General features: G+C 44.3%; 1 protein-coding gene across 1 annotated transcript in view; it reads right to left on the minus strand.

The window, feature by feature from the left end:
- Positions 1-11611, minus strand: part of LOC134542607 (rho-related GTP-binding protein RhoN-like) — a 220645-nt gene extending 209034 nt beyond the window's left edge. The window contains exon 1 of the mRNA XM_063386985.1: positions 11546-11611. Coding sequence (XP_063243055.1) covers positions 11546-11584 — 39 coding nt within the window. The 5' untranslated portion in view covers positions 11585-11611. The remainder of the gene's footprint in view (positions 1-11545) is intronic.
- Between the last annotated feature and the right edge of the window lie 1126 nt (positions 11612-12737).

Genomic DNA, 12737 nt, shown 5'->3' on the forward strand with positions numbered 1-12737 from the left:
CTCATGTTGCAAATACACTCTACTAATGCCAAGCACGATGAATATACGAAAATTGTGTTTCTAACTAAATTTCCGCACCCGCCGCTAGAATTCGCTATCGGAGTAGCTATGTCGACTATTGACTCATATGATTAGCAGAACGACATTTAAACTATATAATGAAAAGGCTCCGATAAAAGCGAAAAAGACTAGAAAAAAATACTAAACTCCGGCTTGGACCTGATTTTCGACAAAGATTTTTATTAAAATACTACCCACATTGTAAAAATTAATAAAAAAAAAATTGTTGTCTGTAAAGTCGGTTTACGGACGATAGTTTAACGTGTCAACGTCATAACAAAAAATTGAAGAAATACTTGCATACTTTATGAATAAAATTGAATAATTTTTATTTTAATAATACAAGAATACATACTTGAAATTATACTAGTAATCAGATTTTTAAAATGCAAGAATAATTGAACTTTATTGCCGAAATTGTTGTTGTAATAAGCAATAAAAACGACATTAACTTTTCACTTCACTTTATAAACAGTCGAGTGGAAGAGAGATAGTTGCGGCGCAAGCGTACAATGAGCGTAACCGGACACAGCGTAACAGAACAATGAGCGTAACGGGACACTTTTTCGTGCGTGCAGCCGGTGTTCATCGATTTATTAGACGTTGTCACGTCAAAAGTTAATACTATAAAGTTTTCCTTTGGCTTTGTGAACTTCGGTTCACACCGTCAGCCACAGATGGCAGCAACGTGGTTACACGGAACGACTCCCGCCGAACGCCGCGCGCCGAGAGCTGAGGTGTCGCACGCAGACCTGCTGGCGAGAGCCGCAGTCACACGAGCACGTCCCTGCCCGCGAGGCGATGCGCCGCAGCTGCCGCCAGCACGAGAGACTCTCGCCTCGTGTAAACAGGGCCGCATGCCGAGAGCTGAGGTGTCGCACGCAGACCTGCTGGCGAGAGCCGCAGTCACACGAGCACGTCCCTCCCGCGAGGCGATGCGCCGCAGCTGCCGCCAGCACGAGAGACTCTCGCCTCGTGTAAACAGGGCCGCGCGCCGAGAGCTGAGGTGTCGCACGCAGACCTGCTGGCGAGAGCCGCAGTCACACGAGCACGTCCCTGCCCGCGAGGCGATGCGCCGCAGCTGCCGCCAGCACGAGAGACTCTCGCCTCGTGTAAACAGGGCCGCGCGCCGAGAGCTGAGGTGTCGCACGCAGACCTGCTGGCGAGAGCCGCAGTCACACGAGCACGTCCCTGCCCGCGAGGCGATGCGCCGCAGCTGCCGCCAGCACGAGAGACTCTCGCCTCGTGTAAACAGGGCCGCGCGCCGAGAGCTGAGGTGTCGCACGCAGACCTGCTGGCGAGAGCCGCAGTCACACGAGCACGTCCCTCCCGCGAGGCGATGCGCCGCAGCTGCCGCCAGCACGAGGGACTCCCGCCTCGTGTAAACAGGGCCGCGCGCCGAGAGCTGAGGTGTCGCACGCAGACCTGCTGGCGAGAGCCGCAGTCACACGAGCACGTCCCTGCCCGCGAGGCGATGCGCCGCAGCTGCCGCCAGCACGAGAGACTCTCGCCTCGTGTAAACAGGGCCGCATGCCGAGAGCTGAGGTGTCGCACGCAGACCTGCTGGCGAGAGCCGCAGTCACACGAGCACGTCCCTGCCCGCGAGGCGATGCGCCGCAGCTGCCGCCAGCACGAGGGACTCCCGCCTCGTGTAAACAGGGCCGCGCGCCGAGAGCTGAGGTGTCGCACGCAGACCTGCTGGCGAGAGCCGCAGTCACACGAGCACGTCCCTCCCGCGAGGCGATGCGCCGCAGCTGCCGCCAGCACGAGGGACTCTCGCCTCGTGTAAACAGGGCCGCGCGCCGAGAGCTGAGGTGTCGCACGCAGACCTGCTGGCGAGAGCCGCAGTCACACGAGCACGTCCCTCCCGCGAGGCGATGCGCCGCAGCTGCCGCCAGCACGAGGGACTCCCGCCTCGTGTAAACAGGGCCGCGCGCCGAGAGCTGAGGTGTCGCACGCAGACCTGCTGGCGAGAGCCGCAGTCACACGAGCACGTCCCTCCCGCGAGGCGATGCGCCGCAGCTGCCGCCAGCACGAGGGACTCTCGCCTCGTGTAAACAGGGCCGCATGCCGAGAGCTGAGGTGTCGCACGCAGACCTGCTGGCGAGAGCCGCAGTCACACGAGCACGTCCCTGCCCGCGAGGCGATGCGCCGCAGCTGCCGCCAGCACGAGAGACTCTCGCCTCGTGTAAACAGGGCCGCGCGCCGAGAGCTGAGGTGTCGCACGCAGACCTGCTGGCGAGAGCCGCAGTCACACGAGCACGTCCCTCCCGCGAGGCGATGCGCCGCAGCTGCCGCCAGCACGAGGGACTCTCGCCTCGTGTAAACAGGGCCGCATGCCGAGAGCTGAGGTGTCGCACGCAGACCTGCTGGCGAGAGCCGCAGTCACACGAGCACGTCCCTGCCCGCGAGGCGATGCGCCGCAGCTGCCGCCAGCACGAGAGACTCTCGCCTCGTGTAAACAGGGCCGCGCGCCGAGAGCTGAGGTGTCGCACGCAGACCTGCTGGCGAGAGCCGCAGTCACACGAGCACGTCCCTCCCGCGAGGCGATGCGCCGCAGCTGCCGCCAGCACGAGGGATTCCCGCCTCGTGTAAACAGGGCCGCGGCCGGCAGCGCGTTACTCACCAGCTTTGCGCGCGCCGCGTGCGAAATATTTCACGGCTTGTCGGCGAAACGGGTCGTGAATATTCAACAGCCGGGGCGCCGCTGGGATTCGAACGGACTCCAGAATTGGTTTGCTGCGCTATGAATTACATACGCAGAGCCAGTGATATGCATCACGTGCATTGTTACGTACGGTGACCGTGGCGGTTGTGGAGAGAAGAGGCATTTCATAGCGCTTTCGTGCTAATCCGAACACACTTGAAATGAAATCAACACTACTAGAAGCACGTGTATAACTACTCGAAACGTTTTCCAGACCAGCAACGTTTTAAAAGTCTGTAGCATCGCCCAAGTTTCGTTATTAAGTTCCCTTTAGGTAAACACTCACCAATCACAAGGAAGAAATCGCTGGTCAGGGCATACCTTATCGCAGTCAAATGTGTGTTCATATAATTTTTTTTTTCCCGCGATAAATGCCTGCCCCTAAATATTGCTTATATTTCTGTTGATATAATTTGAGTTGGAAATGAGGGATGCGAGGAAAGTTCTGGGGGAAAATTTCCTATGAATGTAATTCTGTAAAATGAACCTCCGAATCCGCAAATGCGACTATATAACAATGTCTAGTACTGCGAGCCATTCATTCTTATTTGACATAATCAAGCCTCTACAAAATCTCTGGACGTTTAGGAGTCAAGCATAAAATCTAGGAGCATGTGATAATAAAAAAATACTTTAAGAAGTTATAATTTTTATTCGTATTTCAACATAAAAATATTTAAATATACTTATACAGTATAGCAACCTAGAACAATATCAGCAATTCGAGTTAACTTATATCAATTTAAAAAAAATGCCAGTTTCTTGGACCCAATGATTTCTGTGCAACACCATTTTGAAACAAAAAATGTGGCTGATGTTTTTGAAACCTCTCTATAGTTATATATTGGTATCTTGGCAAAAGTTAGTCGCCAGCAAAGAAAGTAAGGCGTCGTGCACTGTAATTGACTTTTTTTGTACATTGAAAAGAGATATCCATGTTAAATTACAGATATTGTAACCAATGGTATCACTACAAAAATAGTGTTCGCAGTAATACTGGGTTCAGATTATTACCTTGGCATTTGTGCTCTGTGTAGTCCCAGTACCTCCTATACTTAAAAGTTATTTGTAAATCGTTCCCTGAACAGCTTTCCAGTATTAACTGCGCACATTAATAAACATAATACAACCAAAACAAGGAGGATTATTGAATATTCGATTACCTTTTCAACGGTTTAAACAAATCGTCAATTATAATATTAAATTATGCGCCCATTTTCTGTAAGAAAAACTCGGTGTTATCTCGAAACACGTATTACAAGTATGCAAAAATAACCATAGCCATGTGTTGCACGTATATTTGTTGTGGTATTAGGCACAAGCTGTTTCTCGCCAGAGGAACCTTTTGTGTGGAAGTACAGAGCATTCGTCTCTGCGCGGGGGAGTCCCGGCGGCGCCTCGCAGCAGGACGGACGGCGGACCCGCCGTAGCTTCTGTCCGCGCGGGCGCCCGGGGAGGCATCTGCAGGGAAGCAAGATCCATCGCCGCGCCTTCTCTTCCTCCCGGCAGTTTCTTCCCCTCATCACCTCCACACCGGGCTCGCCGGATGTCCGCAGGGAGACATACATACATACCTGAGCCCGTTTCGCGCGCGACTCGCTGTTCGCTCCGCGGCTTCATCATCGCGCTTTCCAGATCACAACACTACGATCTTAAAGTAAAAATAAAATTCATCCCACGAAATTAAACTTGATTTCATTGGCCATTTTACAATCCCCATTGCTTTGCAGCAATATCTTTCAGAAAACACTGTAAACAAAAAAACGCCAAAACGAAACTTTCAGTAACCAAATCAGGAGGTTAGGGGTCGCATCAGGAATTCGAGGTTCGATACCAAGTTACGGTACTCGGCCCCCTAGGTCCGCACTGGCGATGATGAAATCCCTGTCAGACTGTCGTCACGACTGCTTGGGGTTGCCTCATCAAGCAATAATTCTGAGCCTCGAGACCACACGGGAGACGCGGTCGACCTGCCCAACGAACTACGAATCTCGCGCGAACGAAGCGTTCTTTGCAGTTACAGACAACCGACTGCACCTTCGACATCCAACTGACTGGACCTTCGACATCCAACTGACTGGACCTTCAACATCCAACTGACTGCACCTTCGACATCCAACTGACTGGACCTTCGACATCCAACTGACTGGACCTTCGACATCCAACTGACTGGACCTTCGACATCCAACTGACTGGACCTTCGACATCCAACTGACTGGACCTTCGACATCCAACTGACTGGACCTTCGACATCCAACTGACTGGACCTTCGACATCCAACTGACTGGACCTTCGACATCCAACTGACTGGACCTTCGACATCCAACTGACTGGACCTTCGACATCCAACTGACTGTACCTTCGACATCCAACTGACTGGACCTTCGACATCCAACTGACTGGACCTTCGACATCCAACTGACTGGACCTTCGACATCCAACTGACTGGACCTTCGACATCCAACTTCTGTGTTTTGTAGTTAACAAGGTGCGCAGGCTCGTGGACGGAAATAATTTTTTTTGTTCTTGCAGACGCAACAAGTGACTGCATGTTTATTTAACACTTCAATTACGAGTTCTTACGTTTTGCGTAAAATTTAATGTGATTTATACTGTAATATTGATGATGAATTTTGTGTAGATTTAGTGGCTGCTGAGATACCATCCATCAAGACCTAACTTCTCACGTGCCTATCACGTTATTGGCATTTTCACTCTCACATACGTTTGTAAAAAAAAAGTTAACTTTTAGTAAACTTCATCGATTCGATTTAGCCATTGCACTGTATCTTAAAAAAAACTTATAATTAATAAAATCATAATACGGTCCAGGTCTAATAGTTTTACACACTTTTATTTTTTAATATTCATAGCCTAACGAAATTTTAAACGTGTACTCTTATAGAACATTTTTTTTATCTACAAAACTTAACATTGAAGATCTCTATGGTATGAAAACTTAAAAACTATACATATGCGATGTTTTTGAGATTAAAATTTTTTAATTCAAGTTAAGTTCTTAACGTTATTATTTTATACCTGTCAACATGCCAAGGTAAAAACTTGGTTGTAATTTCAGTTCTATCACGGAATGTTTGAATGAGCAAGAGCGTTGCAGCGTAACTCCGACGAACAATAACGGCTCGCTGGCTTGGTTCGCTCATTCGGCTTGGTTTCAATACATACCGTAGCAGCCACTGCACTCCGCGACGCAGTAAACAGACTATTCTGGAATATACGGCCGGGTTGTGAGGGGCAGGGTGCGAAGAGAGGAAAGGCGCTGCAGCAGGGTGGGATAACAGGGTGAGGGGGAAGGCTATCACGAGGGGTTTCTGAAAACCGCAGCGGCTGGGCTCGCTGCAACGGAGCCGGTGGATGATGCGGCAACGTTATGTGACTATCCAACTTGAATAGGCTGAATATTTACTTATGGGTAACAGTTCTTAATGAATTTTTTTTAACGTTATGCAAAATTAAATAAATATCCTGAAATATATTCGAACCATGTCATGCAGTAGAAACAGTAAAAAAAATTTTGTCAGTTCTGAAAGAAAAAAAAAATTAATACTCTTAATTGATATGTCACAAATAAACGTCAAATTTGTAAATCTCGCAGCTTAATAACCAACAAGTATGCAACACATATGTACATTTTCCCTTCAGATTTTGTGAAATTTAATCCATATTGAAAAAATTTAATGTTTAAAATTGTTTAACGTAATTATAAAATAATGGCATGAAATTGGACGTACACCCTTACGCCCGTATAGTTTTTTTTTTTTTTTTTACAAATTTCCCCATTACTTTATATCAGAGGTCGATACCGAGGGAAGAGCCACGACGGTAGACATTGAACTCGCATTTCACAGCAGCCGGAACTCGCCGTCATGATGTCAGTTGTTCAAGCTTCCCTGAACATCCCTTCAGGCAAATGTCAAGATGCTTCTGCAATATACATATGAATAGGCCATTACATATGAATTCGTCAAAAATATACTGTCCTGATCAGGACACACTGCGCTTTCAAATCACATTCTTCCAATGGGAAAGATTGTTTAAAAACAACTTCATGGACATACGCCATTGCTGATTGGCATAGAAAAACCTCAATAACCATTCTTAAGGGGTCCGCATAGTCACGGGTGTGTCTGTGTCAGCGAGGCGGGATGATAAGCGCGACGCTCGCTGGTGCTTCTAGCGTGGCATCGTCTCTCAGAGCAAGACTCTGAACTAGCGCGCAGTCTTCTCGTCGTGCATTGAAACAACTATTAAATTAGAGTTGTAACAATAACATTAGATGGTGGGGAAATAGAGATAAAGGTGTAATGCAAGTCTCTTGTTTTTTTCCCCTCAATAATATTTGCCGGGCGTTTAGCGTCTAAAAACTATTCTGAAAACAAAATTTTACCCCTTTTCATTTTCCTAAAAATACGGTTAAACACGAAATACGGAAACAGCACTACCCATCCGCTCTCATCGGATTCGCTAATACTTTCCGTACACAGACACCACTCGGATATCTTGAGCTGTTCTCAAATCGCGAGGTTTCTTCTGGAGCTCCGCACACCGTGTTTGTGCCCGGGTAGGCGGGACCCTTAAGGTTTATCTATGAAAACCTATATAAATCATCAATGGCGTTTGTGTCCATTTAGTAGTTCTAAATTATATATACTAATAAAATGAAGTATTTTCAGTGCCTTTGGGTTTTCAAAACGAATGGGGGTCATGTAGTCTAATTAAAAATAAAATACTCAGATTTTTATATCAACCTAACCTAATAAGTCTGCCAGCATTTATCACTCAAAATTCCATTAAAGGCAAATAAATACGCGAATGGAAAGTCACAGATCTCTCTGGCGATACATTTTGATTCATAAATAAAAGAAAATATTCAAGCGGGCGTTATATGTACCTATATTGTTACGAGTGGGGAAAATGGGTTGGTAAGCATAGCCCAATTAATATGTATAGTTTTATTTACTACTAATACGTACATTACTAATTAAATCACCACACTTAAAGTCTGTTCACAAATCACTAAGTATCTGTCAAGTCCACAGTTCGCACTTCTCACTGGAGCCAGGCTCAACAGTGGTTCGCCCCTTAACTCGCGCCTGTCCACACAGTCTCGCGCCGCTCGCAAATGGGTGGTCTCTCGTCCTCCTCGCCGAACTCACGCTTCACTCCACTCTCCTGTTGGAACTCTCGGAAATCCTGTGGAAGCCGGCGTCACCGCTTTTATAACCTTGGCAATCTTTCTGGAACCAACTGGAGAGTTTGTGACGTGTCGCGTCACCCTGGGCCGACCCGACGCTCGAAGCATCCAGAATAACGATGCTTATTCACGTCACTCCACGCGGAATTCCCCTGCCGCTAAAAAATAGATAACCGCACCGAGGAAGGAAGACGTGGGGGTAGGTGGGGGAAAGGTGGTTTTGCGAGGCCGGGCTGCTGTAATCCCCGAAGGAATGCACGCGTGACGTCAGTGGCCGTGCGGGGCCACCAGGCATCTGGAGCACTTCGCGCCTTTGCCTCCCACGTTCATAACAACAAATATTTGCTAGAGAGCAGATAATTAAATAAGTAAGATCTCTCAGTAGTTAAGTAAGTTATATTTACAGATTAATGGTTTTTTAATAAAATTTTATATTACATCACCTTCAAAAACCATATAAATTTTCTCACTTATTACGTGTATACGATGTACGTTTTATTAAGTGCAAATAAGTAACAATGGATTACTGTTAAAGTACTCATACAAAAAAAACTAGCTAAATCGTTACTGTTAAACCAAGTTTATTTTGCAATATAAGGAGAACTCTCAAGATACGAGCCAATTCCTCTTCGTATACAGCTTGTAAAGAAAAAAAAAACTTGGAAAAGAAAAAATAAACATGGCAAATCATCATATTCCATTTACGTGCCCGGTAGTCTGGTATATCGAGGTACCATAAAGTTATACAAAAATCTTTCTGCAAAGGCCCAAAGCGATGGAAAAAAACTCTCAAAAGTTTCTACGGCGACATTATTTTCTTATGATATACGACTCTTTTCAAAAGGCCGAAAGTCGGGTTTGGAAGAGTAAAAAATGGAAGGGGGGGGGAGGGGGAAGGAGGAGGTTGGATCACTGTAGCTTCCTGAGAGGATCTAGTTTCCATCCGAGTATTTCTGATATTCCAAAACTCGCTAAAAATATGCAGCGATGGTTCGTGTATTTTTTAGATCTTAAAAACGACATCATGTACATGCAGCTATTTCTCACGTGGTTTAATGCACATTAAAACCCGAATAGACAAACGGAATAATTAAGAAAAAAAAATATTCGTCTTCAAACACTTCAACTGCTGTAGTTTTGCATAGGCTATGCTTGTAAAGATGAACACAGCAAAATCCAAAGATGTTTCATTTTCAGAAATGATTTCGAATTAAATTTTTCTGTTAACTACATAACACATAGGTAACTACGGATTATTGCTTAGAATACTTCAAATTTTGATGTATATTAATCACCTATTATTTTAATATACATAATGGTGTAATAATAGTATTACTTTTTTAAAATTAGTTTATTAATTAACTGAAAGGCTAATTCATCAAAAACATAATAAAATAAGAAACTTTATTATCTTTAAAATGATTTTTAAAAATGTTGTGTGACAATTAGATAGGTTTTACTAGCTATAATAGTTTTGGAGTTATGGCGGATCTTCATTGGAAATACAAACACATTTATTTACTAAAAAAAAAATACAGAATTTTGAAAAAAAAAAAATTAAAAGTTAATACAAAAGCCTTTGAAAAACATAATTTGATGTAATTTTACATTTTGATACTTCTCCAGTACAAATGGTTGTTACGCGAGACTTACCTCATACAAAAATCGTGGAGTCACATACACGGTAAGTGGGTGGTTATACTTTCATCGTTGACAAGAACCCCAAGAAAACAATTTAAAAAAAAAACTTTTCGGGAGAGATATCAGGTCTTGCACCACGCATCTTTTTGGGCAAATTTCAGATACGTTTTGCGACCTTCAACGAAACGTTGCAAGATTCTGCAACGTCAGCGAAATGTGTCCGGAATGCCAGTGGTAGTCGAGCGGCCAGGGCACTTCGGTCCGCCAGGATGAGTAACCGTGACAGTGTTTTTCCCGAGTGTTCCCATCCCTTCAACACTATTCATTCCGTCAGTGCTCCATACCCGTGTCGTCGCTCCTCATCGTCTCTAATAAACTCGATGTAGCTTAGATAATAGACCTACACAGACTCTCTTCAGAACGTGATTGAAGTGCATTTTGTTTAAGAAAATTTGTAACTTCCTATAACTGATAAAACCATCATGTTTTTTGAGCTGATAGGGAAGGGATTAATGAACCAGTCTCCAAATTTTTTAACGCTTTTTAAAGTTAGAAACATACATTAAAAAATTCCCGAATATATGGTTTTACACAGCTGTTTTACAGCTTGTGTGTAATTCATAAGAAAAAAAATAAACTGCACATAGCTAGAGTATAAAATATTGACTAAAATGGTGTAGAAAAATACAAGGTCACCACGGAAAATCTCCCAGAATTTTCTCACCACTAAACGCATTTCCGCAAATTTTTTTCTGCTGGGAAATGTCGCCTTCGCGCGGCGTATTCTTCAGCCGGCCCGCCCAGTCAGGGGTGTCGCTGGCTGGTGCTTCTAGCATGGTATCTAGGCTGTGGGCTAGCTTGCAGTCTTCTCGTCATACACAAGCCAACTATAACATTTGAGCGGTAACTATAACACTGCTTGGCGGAGAAAGGAAGATAAAAGTGTATCGCAGGTTTCTTTGAGTGCTTTCAAGAATCTGTACCGGGCGTTTCACGTCTAAAAATTGTTCAGAACACGCGCATTTTAGTCATTTCACTCTCCTAAAAATAAAGTAAAAAAAAAAAAGAAACACGGACACATAACTACTCATCCGCCCTCAGCTTATCCTTAAATGCTTTTCGTGAACAGATACCAGTCGGATATTACGAGCAGTTTTCAAATCACGTGTTCCCCCCCCCCCCCTTAAATATCTGTACACCGTAAGTGTGCCCGGGCAGCCGTGGGCCATAATTTTAATTATTTTCGTTCGCTGACGTCCGTAGCACAGTTGGACGTGCCAAACGAACATTCTAGGTGAAAAAAAATGATTTTCCGGAATTGTTGAATTTATATCCATCGGTTTGGCAATATTATTAGAAATCTGAAACCTTGAAGTGGGGGCAAACGGGGGCAAAGAAAGTGCTGTGTAATCAATTTTTAGATAATAAAACTGATTAAATAGCACAATTTTCCACCTTGAAATACAAATTTTCCCGGGGGAGGAACCCCGGACCCCCCCGCTTCAATAGGGGGGATCGGTGATTCCTTATAAAAAGGTATATTGGCCCCCCTTTGGAAATTTAGTTGTTGCGCCCCTGATTAGAATATTAATCATTTGTATTAATAATAAACATTATTGCAGAGATTGCCAAAAAAAAAATAAAAAATTTAATAAAAATCCAAAATGTTTGATACAAGAAACCATTAAGGTGGTATAAAATACAAATAAATACTAAAATAATCGAACGACCAATAATACAAAGTAATCAAAAACAAAATTACAAATTAAGGCAACTTAAAATACACATTTAATACAAAATAATGAACTAGTTATGTAACTAATCCTCGCCACCATCAGTTACGTGTCAGTCTTTCTCATTTGGGGGTGTTAGGTTTGAACATGGCAGATGCCGAGGCTCCGTTACAGAAGCCAATCACTTACCATTACAGGGAAACCACGGCGCGCAGAACATAGAGACATGTTCCCGAGGTCTTGTCGATGGTCGGCGCGCGGATTTCACAGACACATGCGTCTCTGAAGACAGGCGGCCGGGCGCGGGCGGTCTGAAGACAAGGGCCCCTGAATGTGATGAGGGAGAGAGTGGGGGAGGGAGGGAGAGATAGTGTAGTGGGGGGAAGGGGGTTTGCCAAGACGCGCGGATGCCGGCGACCTCCTGGCTACGGCCGTGCGACGTAAATCTCGACGCGAAATTGCAAGGCGGCGGGAGGATACGAAGGCCATTGTCCGCTCACGAAGAGAAACGGCCTCCATGGAACTTCCTAACTGGTGTGTGTTCTGATTCGCGATAACTTGAAGGCCGTGTTCGAATTCAAGTAGACAGTCACGTAATTACTTGCGACATTGCATACTTCACTTGCCCTGGTGTTGGAAAGGTATAGTTATCGGCCTCTACATTGTTTTGTTCAACTAAACAGGTTGTTAACATTTTTGTCTGTCAGTAAATTAATTTTATCTGTGCATAAATTTTGATGTGGCAATAGTACATTTTTACACTCAATTTCCAACACATGATTTTATTTATGACAATCTACTTTAAGATTATTACTTTCTTCTTAAATTACGATAGTTATGCATGCAAGTTAAATAATAAAATGTACATGATTTTACTAATCATTTTAGATTACTGAAGGGTTCAATCAAATACGACCCAAAAAACCGCTCTTTAAAATTGCGATTTTTCTTTACCTGCAAGTACACGATAAGTACGCATACTCGTTTATTCGCGCACCTGCACACTTCACTTCCAGTTCGGACATCTATCGTGATGACTGGTGGAGGGGTTCCGAGTACAATACTTCAGACGAATTTCAACGCGGGCTAAGCTGTAACGTTCATAGCACTTGTAACAAAACCTTTTTTTGCTCTATTTATTCGTAAAAAAATTCATCACTTTTTTACGAAAAAGCAGATGCCTGTAATTATTATTATTTATAACTATTGTAAGGTATTAGTCCTAAAAAAGCATATACGTTTGGTAACAGGGCCTAATAATTTATTCAAAACATCATCCTTTCTTTAAACTTTGTTTTACTGCCATTCTTTTCTTTTCTTATGCTTCTAAAATATATTTTGGGTTTCTAAATTTCATTTTACTTTTCATGCGGCTAGCTAT

The sequence above is a fragment of the Bacillus rossius genome, assembly GCF_032445375.1.
Source record: "Bacillus rossius redtenbacheri isolate Brsri chromosome 9 unlocalized genomic scaffold, Brsri_v3 Brsri_v3_scf9_1, whole genome shotgun sequence".
NCBI lineage: Eukaryota > Metazoa > Arthropoda > Insecta > Phasmatodea > Bacillidae > Bacillus > Bacillus rossius.